We start from the raw sequence: 13774 nt of genomic DNA, 5'->3' as shown, positions 1-13774 counted from the left end.
CTTCTTACTACATATACTGACATTTATATGGATTAAAAAAAAAAAAACTGGTGTAGAGAGAGTACATGGCTCTGGCCACTTACTGTGAGCCCTGGGGGAAAGTCATGTGACTCAGCCTTGGATTCCTGACCTTTTAAATGAGGTTAAGGCCACACTGCAGGGTTGTTGTGTTTAAAATGGGACAGAGTTCACTAAAGTCCGTTGAAAACTGTATGGCACATATGATGCATTAATTCTAAGATGCTTCCCATTTTAACATCTCTGGACTAAGCATGTATCTTGCAAACAATGTGTGTCATTGTTTAACTGGCAGTATTTTCCATAAAATAATGGTATACTTATAATCGTGGGCTTTCCTTGTAGCTCAGTCAGTAAAGAGTCTGTCTGCAATGCAGGAGACCCGGGTTCGATCCCTGGGTGGGGAAGATCCCCTGGAGAAGGAAATGGCAACCCACTCCAGTATTCTTGCCTGGAGAATCCCATGGACAGAGGAGCCTGACAGGGTTGCAAGAGTCAGACATGACTGAGTGACTAATCACACACATACTTATAATCAATGGTATTTTAGATCACATGAAATACAGCAATTATTATTCCAATTGTTCAAAGTTGGCTACAAGGTTGGATAAACTGGTTAATCATTTGGGCCAGGGCAGTAATGATAGAAAACTTTGTGAAGAGGTCTCACTTGACTAGCACTAATTTGAAATCAGATGATTGCATTTGAAAAGAAACATAATGTGGTCATCTCTAGGTGGTGGAGTTATAAATAATTTTTTCCTTATACTTTTCCAAATTTTATGCAGTAAATATTACATATATATGTATATAGCATTAGGAAAACAATATTAATGAATATTTTAAAATGTGCTTACCACTTTGAGGATTCAAAATATGATGCTTATTCAACGACCAGCCTCCTAGGTTAGAAGCATCCATCTCGAAACCTTGTAAGATAACTGTCCTTTTCTCCCAGAGAATAAAGTCTGGGCACATTTCATATTCATATCCCACAGACACTGCAAACAAAGAGTTAATAATGCTTTAGAATGTTTAAAAAGACTTGCTTCTTTTTTGGCAGTAGTTGATAATTCTCTGGATACCACATTTGCCATTGAATTCTGATTTGGGTTGAAATTTGACCACTAATAAAAGACAATGGCCAGCTATTCCAGTATTCTTGCCTGGGGAAATCCCATGGACAGAGGAGCCTGGCAGGCTACAGTCCACGGGGTTGTAAAGAGTCAAACAAACACCACTTAGTGACTAAACAACAACAACTACCTTTTACCTTTTGGAAGCACTGGGCATCCAAAAATGACCAGTCAGTGCATATTGGATACATACATGAATGAGTGACTCACTGAGGCTGTCATTAGGTATGTTTTGGACATCGAGCTTCTGTATGGGCTTTTGGGTAAAAGGCTGTGTTGTAAAATTGAAGAAATAAGCCCTCTGAAATCTTAAGCTGTGGTGATACCATTTCTTTCTTTACCTTTGTAGAAGAAGTGCAGGGAAAGTTTCTTCTGATCTCTCTGGAGTGCAAAATACACTTAGGAAGTGGGCATTGGAGTACGGGGTCACTTATACAACACCTCACTACACATGAGGCTAATAAAAATCAATTCACCCATTTTATTTTCTTCCATGCTAACTGGCCTTTAGTTTGCTGAGAAGTCTGAGTTTGCTTAGAGTGTTATAAGCCATTCGAGTGTAAATTCCACTTTGTGCAGTTAGATTTTGGTTTCTAACCAACGGGACATCACCCAACATTTGGCTTCAACCCTCCTGAAGCACAGATGTTGTACATTAAGCTGGGAACCCCAGTATGCCGCTAAAATGGGAAGTGCAGAATGGCCCAGTGTGGGTGTCTTTGCTCTACTGAAACATGCAGAACTCAAGTAGACCAAGACCCAACCATCTTCTCAGTTGGCAAACGTGCTTACCTGTTGGAACCACAGAGTTCTGATTCTTGAGTTTAAAATGCTTTGTGTCCTCATGTTGTTCTAAGCCTGAGACTATCAGCTCATTACACTGCATACTTCGAAGCTCCTTTCCCCCTTTCTGGCAGCTTAAAATATCCCTAGCTGGTTGTCTGCCCTTCCTTTTGAGTACCTGACTCTACCTGACTCTTCAGATGCCCCTGGAGAACTCACTTATTCTTTGGTCATCTGGTTATGAAAACTGGTAATGAAAATTATGTGCTAAAACAATGCCAGCACAATAGGTTCGAGGTGGAAAAATTCAAGCAGACAAGTTTTGGATTTTGACATTAGGTGAAAAGAGGCAATTTTAGTCCAACTGATATACGTGTGCATGTGTGTGTGTGCACAAGGGCTTCCTAGGTGGCTCAGTGGTAAAGAATCTGCCTGACAATGCAGGAGACGTGGCTTCAATATATGGGCTGGGAAGATCCCCTGAAGAAGGAAATGGCAATCCATTCCAGTATTCTTGCCTGGAAAATCCCATGGACAGAGGAGTTGGTGGTCACAGAAGAGTTGGATCTGACTGAGCAACAGTAGGCAAGCATGTGTGTGTGCAAGCACAAACATAGATAAGCCAACTCCTTATGATTGTGAATACACACTCGCTAACTTTGGGGGTCATGTGTGGCCACTGTAAACCACAGACTGACTTCTCTTTGTCTCTGCTCCATCTAAGCTTTAACAGGGATCAGTACCATCTTCATGGGTGTGTGACCTGTGCAGTCACGCAGGGGCCTCTGCTTAGAAGGGCCCCACCCTTGGCTTAATGCTTTGCTGTCACTGTCTTGAAATCCTTAATCTATTTTAAACAAAGGGCTGGGTATTTTTCTTTAACACTGGGCCCTGCAAATTATGTAGCTAGTCCTGAGGGGGATGTCGTTCTACCCTGCCATCAGCTGGTGAGGACTCTTGGAATGCAAACTTATTTTAGTATTAGCCCTAACCAAGCTCTATTAGCAAGGCAGATCAATGGGAGCAGGAAAGACTAATGACAAAATGGAAATGATTTCTAAGAGGAAATTAGTTTGGGATCATCTGTGTCAATGGTGTTCTCTATGAAGATGGATAGAAACAGAATTTCAGCGATGCCAAGGATCTCACAGGTAATCTAGTTCAGGTTACACATGTGGTATAAATCATTGCTGTCTACAATCTCCTTAATATCTTATCATGGCCCCAGTGCTTTGCTAAAACAACTCTAGTGGAAAGAGTTGATTTTAGTCCTAAGAGTCAGAAAACACTTCAGTTCCTGGGTCTGCGATTAACGGGCTGTATGGTCGCAGGCATATGATTCTCCAACTCTGTTCTTCATTGGTAACAAAGGACAGGGGGAGAGGATGGACTAGAATTGGTGGTTCTTAGACCCTTTTGAATCAGGGAACCTTTTGTTATGAATGTGATCAAAGTTATGGATCTTTCTCCTAGAAAAATGCATATGCACACAAAATTTTGTATATAATTCTAGGGGGTTCACTGACCTCCTGAAATCTAAATAAAGATATCAGATCAAAGACTGCTGTACTAGACAATTCTTTTTCTTTTTTTGGGGGGCCACGCCACATGTCATGTGGTATCTTAATTCCTCGACCAGGGATTAAACCCGTACCCACTGCAGTGGGAGTGTGGAGTCTTAACTATTGAACCACCAAGGAAGTCCCTATACTAGACAGGTCTTAAAGTCCCCCTTTAGCATTTTACTATATGATTCTAAAGTGCATTCTTTCAAGATTGTATTTCATCAGTTCAAGTTGGGGAATCAAACCCCTATATCTCACGTTGGAAAAATCAGGCCATGTTGGTATGAAGAAAAATATGGTTTCTGCTTCTCTTGCCAACACTGAAAAGTCTTGATTAATAAATAATCATAATAATAATTACAAGCTCTGGGCCATCATCTCCTTCCCTACCGTTGTCAGGATCTGCCTTTTGTGTATTTTAAGCCTGGTATGTGCCCCTAAAATCTCTTCTCCGGAAGGTGATTGTGCAAGTTTTGCAAATAAGTAGCGTACCCTGGTGACCTCTCATGGTGGTTTGGAGCCTGATTTTCCCATCTCCGTAACAGTTAAAGATCCTCCCAACTCTGTGGCAGGAAATGCTTCTATTAAGTATCCTCAGCACAATGGTAATGAGACATCCTCTTCACCTCCTCCTATCTGAATTGCTCTCTAGCCCACAACAAAAAAGAGTACTGGCTGCACACCCCACAATTATATTACTTTTCTCCCTTGTCATAGCAAATAGCAACAAGGCAGCCACTTAATAAGTTCCTTCTAAATTTATTAGATTTACTTTCTCTCGAGAAAGCTCTATGAGCTAATAAAGTTATAATTTATACTGAAGATTTGTCCAAAATTCCAACTGACTTTAATGAGAATGGCTGTGTGTTGGGATATTTTTGTATGTGGCTCCTTGCGCAGAGTAACAAGGCAAGGTTTCTTTCTGACAGCAGCCCACTGGAACAGAATCCTGGAACTTGCAATCCGTGTATGAGAAGGCAGACGAATCACCCCATGGAGTTGAGCTGCTCGCTAAATGTGCAAGGAACTGGCAAATGCAGTAGCAACCAATCGTAGACTTCCTCTCGTGAAAGCAGACTGTAATGCACTGAACGCCTTTTCTTTTTCATATAGTGAAATATGGGGGAAAAAAGGGCTACTCAGGGCTAGCACCAAAAATGCTGAGCCCTGACACTACACTCTGCTGGTACTGTGACAGCTGAGTCTTAGTTAAATAAGCAGACTGGACCCACTACCATCTCCCCGGCGGCCTGGTGCCTATCACATCTGATCATCAACACAGCTGGGTGGAGGCCACGAATTCAGCCTCTGGCATTCCGGACTGGGGATCAGGAAGACTAGTGTTTAATAGGAAGGAAAGAATAATTATCCATCAACATTTCAGAGGACCTCTAGAGGATAGACTAGTCTGGCTGTGAGTGGAGATACGTGGGGATGGAGGGTGGACTATACTTCCCTGGGGCTGGTATAGTGGTCCCATGCTGGAGTAGACTTTTGGGAAGGCAGTTGAGAAAGAGCCATTCATACAGTTGAATACTTTCTCTGAACCAAGTGACCGCCTCTCTTGTGATACTCTTAATTCCATCTGGATTTCTGTCTTCCTGTATTCTCTCCCTCACCTCGACACAGAGATATAAATTTGGGGGATTTATATAAATGGGTTATAAAATGGGATTTTCCTCCACCAAGAGTCACTGACTGTCAAGACAGGACTTGCTACTTTTGTAGAGGACTCTGTCCTCTGGTCATAGGATTTGCAGCTCTGACTTCACTGTTAGTCATCTTGCAAGTATCACAGTGGCTTCTAAAGAAGGCTTTATTCTACTGGCTTATAGAGAAAGACTGCAGCTTGCTCCCTCAAAGCCATTTGACATTAGAAAAATAGTCACTGAATCCCATTCTATTTATCAGAGCAGCAGCATTAGTACAATGTGGGGACTACAAGAAGGCGGAGGGCCACAGTGCTCCTGACACCCAATTTAGTGACGGTGACCTTCACCTATAAGGGCTGGGATGGGAGACTGACATTAAATAGCCAAGGTAAAGATTCCATGCAATGAAGCTGATGTGCAAAATATGACAAGATTAAGCAGATGATTTTCAACAGCTTCGGGCTAAGGCTTCAGAATTCATAATGGTTGCATTTATGAGGGCAATATATAATTAGAAGTAGTCTGATGGTGTGAGAAATTTATGTTTCCTTCATGAACTCAAGGAATATATAAAAATAATGTCATCACACTTAAAAGGTAACTAACAATGAGATCAAAACCTTCTTATCTGAAAGAAATGATTAAATAGAACCAGAAATATATCCCATTCTTTTAAAACAGTAGATTCATGTAAAACCACAATGAAAGATAAGAGACCTAACAAGCCAAGTGAAGGCCATAGCCACAAGAGACAAAGACTGTACAGATAAAATGTTATCTACTGAGATCGGGTACCTGCTCCCAGCATGACTTCTACTTTTTCCTATTCTCTAGTGATTTCTCATAGGATAGGATGACCCCAGAGGCTCCCCGATTTGACACACTGCCCAGTGGCCTGAAATGCTTTGTTTATCTATTATTCCTGGCTTACTAAGAGTGTCAGAATCAGGTGATGAATTTTTACCAAGTGCCTTTTCAGCACTTATGGAGATATTCACATAGTTTTCTCTCTTAATCTATTGAGGTGATAAATTAGAGCAATATATTTCCTAACATTGAACTATCTTTGAGGTCCTACTCTACAGTACTTGGTTATGATGTACTATCTTTTTAATGAGTCATTGAATTTGATTTGGTAATATTTTACTTAGGATCTATATCTTACCAGTTTAAACATGCTAGTGCTAAAAGTGACATAGTAGTTGAATGAAGAGAAAGAACAGGTAGAAAAGGTAAAAAGAATCCAGGTGAGGCAGCCACACAACACTTAGGCCAAGAGGTCATGTACAATGACACTTTATGATTTTTTTTTTTTTTTTCTGACTGCCTTTTCCAAGCCTAGCTGCAAAAAAGGGAATCTGGAACCTGGGTGACCTGTGTGCCACAGAGGCAACGTGATGTACTAGCTCACAGGCACATTTTCGAGTGCCTTTGGAGACCTGGGTACTGCCCTTCTTTCCCTTGGTGGGCTCACCATTCCATTAAATCGGTCAGGCTCAGGGCCCCACCTTAGCCTCTGTCCTTATGCATTTGTTTGTTCAGTCATTCAACAAATATGCAATATTTGATGAGTACCTCCTGTCGTCAGGGCTTCCCTAGTGGCTCAGAGGGTAAAGAATCTGCCGCAATGTGGGACACCCGGGCTCGAGCCCTGGGTCAGGAAGATCCACTGAAGAAGAGAATGGCAACCCACTCCAGTATTCTTGCATGGGGAAATCCCATGGACAGAGGAATCTGGTGCACTACAGTCCATGGGGTCGAAAAACAGTCGGATACAACTGAGCGACTAACACTTTAACTTTTGTGTTGTCAGGCCCTGGGGATGTGAGAACGAACAAGACAGAACAAGATAACACACCCCCCAGCAGAGCTCACATTGCTTACAATCCAGTGAGAGGAACAAATATGAAATAAGATCACACACACACGCACACACAAATTGTGATAGCTTGTATGGAAGTGCAGGGTACTATGAGCCAGTGCAACAAAAGTTTAAGTTTTGGAAAGGGAAGGCAAGGGGAAACCTCTTCATATAGAAGGGCTTTATCTCATGAAGTACAGGGAAGAACATTCTAGGCAGAGAGTGGCATATGGGCAAGATGGTGAGGCTTTGTATCTCTGCAAGACTGAAAGAAGGTCAGGGTAGCTGTGATCTGGCTAGTGCATCAAAACCAAATGAAGAGCAAACCTTTCCCTTCCCTACCACCTCACCACTTGCCCAGGACAAGAGAGAAAAAAAGATTCCTATCTTCTAGCAGTATTTAGGCATTTTTCTTTGGGAGGGGGTTTAGGAAATAAATTCGCCTTGAAAATGGACTGGTTATTCTAAAGGGGCTGGTTATTTAATGAGTCAGCAGACCTACACAGAGCAGCTCTATGTGCCAGGCAGGTGATTTGCTAAGCGCTGCAGATACAGTGATCATTCATCATGTCAAAGAGCCCATACCCTGAAGGGTTACCTACCTTTTGGAACTTTCATTCGTGGCCTCCTTAAAATAATATCATCTCACATTTGCATAACACTGAACAGTTAAACACATTTTTGTGTATATGACCTAATTTGAAGACTCACAAAAACTCACGAGGAAGATATATTTACTCCAATTTGATAGATGAGACAGTAGACCCAGAGAGGTGAAGTGATTAGTCTAAGGTCATCTGACTAAGTAGCAGATGGCAGAGCCACAGCTCAAACACAGTTACTCACTTAGCAAGTGCTTTTACCTCTACACTGGATCATGCTATGTGGTTAAGGGGAAGACCCATGATTCAGAAGTCCTTTAAACAGATAAGCTTTTATTTGCTCTGAATTTAAGATATAAGGATTGGAAGCTAGAGATAACCTTGAAGTAGAAGTATCATATATCCTGGTTGGCCAAAAACAGTGTCCAGTTATTCAATTGTTAACAGCATCCCTTTTCACTCTCAAGAGTATCTTGGATTGAATGATAAATTATATATATGGTCACCTAATCTTAAAGAGACATGGTTGTAATGACCTGAGATGGGCTGGAAGAGGGGGCTGGGAGGCCTGAATAGTCATGAATGCTGACTTAAAAAAAATAAATCATATGGTTTGGCAAATCATTTTCACTTCTCTATCTCTTGACTATATTACCTTACCAATGGCTTTCAAATTCTTATGCTTGAAAGTCATTTAATTGTGACCCAATATACACATGGAAAGATACATGCATATATGGACAGGTATAAGTGAAACAAAGTTTTCTGATAACAGTACTGAAACAGTCCTCTGAAACAGTACTCTCTTAATAGTTTTACATTGATATTTTCTACTCTATTCTATTCACTTATGTTCTATTCCATTCCATTTCATTTTATTCCACTAAAAAAAATACTGGCTGACTCACCAGACAGATTTTGTAATCTACTACTGAGTGTGACCAGCAGTTTGAAATGAACACACACCACGTGCTTACTGGAGCACAGGTTAATACTTACTAGGGTCATTTAAAGACCCTAGTAAGCTCTAGGTACTCTTTGGAGGGCATATCTCACATTTTATCAGGGATATTAAAATGTATACAACCTACAACTCATATCCAACATTAAACACATTTCATATTTAAATGTGAAAATTGACTTGGAGTTGACAAGCTGACATAATGCTCCATTTAGCAGACATTTATTTAAACAATTTGTTAATGTTGATTTTCTGGTTTTCTTTGCACATTTTGGTGCCAATAAATTTATTTTTCAGGTTGCAAAGATTTTTGTAGGTCCTTGAAAAACTCATATCCTTGGTGCTGCGACTGAAAAGCTGAATGGATAAAACAGCCCTGCTCTCAGTTAATGATTACAAATTTATAAGTGGAGAGAAATGATGAAAGATTATTATCTCTGCTAGCTTCTTGGACAGAAGGCCACTGGGGCGTTGAATTGGGTAAGGTGGATTGGTCCCTTTAGTGAAGATAGGCAGCAGTGAAAGGCATACAGAACTCAGGATGGTGAGATTCAAGTTTGAATCCCTGCTTGGGAAAGGTCTTTTGGCAAGTCACTTGCTCTTTCTGAACCTTGCTTTTCTGCTCTGTAAAATGAAGATCACATTCATCGTGCCATGCCTACCAGGCAGGAATGTTCTAAGGATTAAAATGAGAAAATGTATGTGAAAGTACTTTGCAAATTGTAAAGCACTACCCATTTACTATTAAAATATTCAGTGGATGCTATTTTTGTGGCTGCCCAGCCTGCTTAGGCTTTACTGAAGGGAAATTTATGAACACTAAAGCATCGTTCTCAGGGATGTTTTGTGTGCACAAAGCAACCGTAGCTTAGCACCTATTACCATTAATGTTCCCTTGTTTCTTCTAACACAATTTAGACAGACTCCTTTGTGTCATGAACCTTTAGGAAGTCTAGTTCTTCCTGAATCACCACTCTTTCTTGCCAAACTAATGTACTAAATAATTACGCAATTGTTGTTGCCAATAACCTTGAAGAAAAGTAGAATTGTTTATAGCAGTGCTACTAAAGGTGGATGGCTGATTTCCTGAACTTCCAGGACTCCTAACCACTGCAATTTAATTTAATTAAAATGAAGACCAGGCAGAATGCATTACTATATATTGATAATGTATGCGGACACAGGCGGACAGAGGGAATTATTTTGACAAAATTTATATAATGGATGCAGATCAGAGCTCCTGAACAAGCCAGTCTGTCACATTAAATAAGCTGTCTCTAGAATTTTAACAGCACTGTGAACTTAAAAATAATGATTCTTTTTAACACTGTTTTGCAAGGAGCAGAGTTGGGAAAGAAACAAAATAATATACAATGATTTTCAGACATCATGCCTTTTTAGAGCCAGAGAATAAAGTACTAAGGCCAAATTATTTCAAATGCTCACATGGAGTTTTTAGCAGGGGAGTCTTGTCTGTGTATCAGACAACAAAATCTTTAAGCTGGATGAACTAGTGATTGTGGTTTTTGTACTGCAACCCTGGGGGTGATTTTCCTCTTCTTCCACTTAATCAATATTGTTCTTGGATTAATCAATCTTATCAGCTGCCATTGATACTTCTCCAAGGAATTAGTTTGCACAGCCTCCGTTGGTAATTTATTCATTCTGGTACTATCCCTCTCATTGCAAAATCTGTTTCATTATAAAAACTGGTGGGATACCTTAGGATCTCAGGTTCTCCTTTTCTCCTTTTGCCTGTCTCTGAACAATTTATTCTTCTTTTGTGACACTTGAGCCCTTAGAGATTACATCAATTTCCCACAGCTGAACCATATGGGAAAGAGTCCTACATTTCACACTTAGTGGGCATTTCAACTTAGGTATTCACGTGATTTCAGACTCAGCTTGTTTACATCTGACTTCTTTCTCCAACACCCAGAAACGGGGGTTGGGGGGGACAGGTTCACGTTTAACAGGCATGGGAAGGAAGAAGAGCAGATCTTTCAAGCCATAGTTTTAATCAAAATTCCAGCTGAAACTGGGACTGTAGGAATAGTGGTCAAGGTTTGTTTCCTAGTGCTGTTGTAAGATATCTGGACAAACTGAAAGGCTTCAAACAGGACAGATTTATCATCTTACAGATAAGGAGGTCAGAAGTCTGAAAAGGGTCTCATTGAGCTAAATTCAAGGGCGCAGTGGGATGAATTCCTTCTGAAGTCTCTAGGGGAGATTTTATTTCCTTGCCTTTTCCAGCTTCTAGAGGCCACCTACATTCCTTGGTCCTTGGCTCCCTTCTTTCATCCTCCAAGCCAGCAAGACTGCATCTTGCTGTGCGTTCCTTCTATAGTTATATTTCCCTCTAACTCTGACCTCCCCTTCTGCCTCCTTCTTCCACTTTTAAGGACCTCTGTGATAATAATGGATCAACCTGGACAATCCAGGATAGTTATTCCATCTCAAGCTCAGCTGCTTGGCAACTCTAATGCCATCTATAACCTTAATGATCTTTTGCTGTGTAACATAATTTATTTACATCTTTGGGAGGTGATGGATATTATTCCACCTACCAAAAGGCTATACTAAGACTTCTGAAATTGAAGCAAATCTGAGAAGTGTCATATATAGCACCATTATTAATATCTGGTGCAAAATTTACTCTGTTTCTTCTCACATCAGTTAAGTGATGATAAGATATGGCCAGGAATACAGCTAAGTGTTTTCTTCTTTGCTTCAGATCAGATCAGTCGCTCAGTTGTGTCCGACTCTTTGCGACCCCACGAATTGCAGCACACCAGGCCTCTCTGTCCATCACCGACTCCCAGAGTTCACTCAGACTCACTTCCATCGAGTCAGTGATGCCATCCAGCCATCTCATCCTCTGTCGTCCCCTTCTCCTCCTGCCCCCAATCCCTCCCAGCATCAGAGTCTTTTCCAATGAGTCAATTCTTCGCATGAGGTGGCCAAAGTACTAGCGTTTCAGCTTTAGCATCATTCCTTCCAAAGATTCAATCATATCTATTAAGGTATGGACACGATGGTAACATACTTGATCCCTTTGCTCTATCCATTTATCACGTGAACTATTTATTGTCTGTTATATTCTTAAGGTGTTCACAATCCATTTTCAGAGAAGTTGATTCTCCAGCTTCATTCTACCGCTTGTCCTAATGCTTTACTACTGTCAGGAAAATTCCCTTAGTCTCTGTGGAGATGGAAATGGAGACGAGGTAGTAAATAAAATCCCTTTAACCATGATTAAGTTATCAGGAACATTTCCTACAAGGTAAAGAATCCATATTCCATCTTAGGTACCACACTTGAAATTATTTTGGCTGTTTCCCTTGGGATCCTTGCCAATTTTCTTTCTCTACTCAAAAAAAAATATGTCCCTTAAGTGCACATAAAACACCATGAGGAACATTTTCCCCTCTCCCTTGGATATTTCTGAGTGGGTCAGTTGTCTCCTGCTTTTATTACTGTTATTAGCTTTTAAAAGGAACCAACAATATATATTTCAGCATTTTAATTAAGGCCATTTTTGTAGTCAGAATGCTGGAGCAAGTTTTGACCAGAAACATAATTGTAGAAATAGGAAGTAAATCAACATCCATAGGCAAACAGTAGGGACGAATCCTTCAGCACTTATGCTGCTGCTAAGTCACTTCAGTCGTGTCCAACTCTGTGCGACCCCATAGACGGCAGCCCACCAGGCTCCGCCATCACTGGGATTCTCCAGGCAGGAACACTGGAGTGGGTTGCCATTTCCTTCTCCAATGCACGAAAGTGAAAAGTGAAAGTGAAGTCGCTCAGTCATGTCCGACTCTTTGCGACCCCATGGACTGCAGCCTACCAGGCTCCTCCGTCCATGGGATTTTCCAGGCAAGAATACTGGAGTGGGGTGCCGTTGCCTTCTCCAACTGGTGTGTATACTAGAACACTATTGCTTCTTTTTGTGATTTAGTTGTTTATTCAATGCTCAGTTGTGTCCAACTCGGTGACCCCATGAACTGTAGCCTGCCAGGCCCCTCTGTCCATGGGATTTCCCGGACAAGAATACTGGAGTGGGTAGTTATTCCCTTTTCCAAGGTATCTTCCTCACCCAGGGATTGAACCTGGGTCTTCTGGATTGCAGGCAGATTCTTTACAGTCTGACCCATCAGGGAAGCTGCATCCATGGATATATGAGAAACTAAGTCATTAAGAGTGCTTAACTATAACAAGGAGGATAATTTGAGAATCTTCAACACTGGGAGTATTTAAAAGGAAGGGGTACAACACATTTTTATACATAAAGTGAGGTTGATAAAACAGTGCAGTCACTGTGGAAAACAATTTGATGGCTCCTCAACAAGTCAAACAGAATTACCATATGACCTAACAATTCTACTCCTAGGTATATTCTCCAAAGAATTGAAAACAGGTATTCATACCAATATTTATATAAAAATGTTAATAGCAGCATTATTCACAATAGTCAAAAGGTGGAAACAACCCACATGTCAACCAGTTGATGACTGGACAAACAAATGTGGTATATCCATGCAATGGAATATTATTCAGTCATAAAAAGGAACGAAGGACTGACACCTGTTATGACGTGGATGAACTTGGGAAACACGTCAACTGAAAGAAGCCAGATGCAAAAGACCACATATTGTATGACTGTGTTTGAAATATCCAGAATAGGTAAACCCATAGAGACAGAAAGGAGACTGGTGGTTGCCAGGGTCTCGAGGGGAAGGAGAAGTGGAGAGTGACTGCTAATGTGTTTAGGGCTACTTTGTGATGTGCTGTTGAAAATGTTCTGGAATGAGATGTTGGTGATGGTTGTACAAACTTGTGATAATACTAAAACCCACTGAATTGCACGCTTTAAATGAGTAAACTTTATGGTATGTGAATTATACGTTGATAAAGCTGTTACTTTTTTTAAAAGTCAGGCTGAGCTGCATTTATGTGAACCCCAGCAAGGAATTTCTGCTAGGCACTGTCTTGTTCAGCTCTTCATCAGAGTACTGGATAAATTGCTGCGTTATAACTTAAGAAAAAAGTAAAACAAAACAAAAACCCTCAAATCTAACAACCCGGCAAGGGTTTTGATAAAAGTCATAAAGATTTGGAAAACAAAGCCCTGTGGAGAAAAGTTAGAGGAATTTAAGGTTATTCTACTGAAGCAAAGGGGCTTCTCAGGTGGCA

The 13774-nt window shown here is 40.8% G+C and overlaps 1 protein-coding gene across 1 annotated transcript in view; it reads right to left on the bottom strand.

The window, feature by feature from the left end:
- The window catches only part of LOC102276527 (teneurin-1), a 413260-nt gene that overhangs the window by 125942 nt on the left and 273544 nt on the right, over nucleotides 1-13774 (bottom strand). Inside the window, exon 15 of the mRNA XM_070365791.1 lies at nucleotides 876-1019. Within this exon, the coding sequence (XP_070221892.1) occupies nucleotides 876-1019 (144 nt within the window). The remainder of the gene's footprint in view (nucleotides 1-875; nucleotides 1020-13774) is intronic.

Source organism: Bos mutus, chromosome X (assembly GCF_027580195.1).
Source record: "Bos mutus isolate GX-2022 chromosome X, NWIPB_WYAK_1.1, whole genome shotgun sequence".
Classification (NCBI taxonomy): Eukaryota; Metazoa; Chordata; class Mammalia; order Artiodactyla; family Bovidae; genus Bos; species Bos mutus.
The sequence above is the reverse complement of the archived record's forward strand: the minus strand, read 5'-3'. Positions and strand labels throughout refer to the sequence as shown.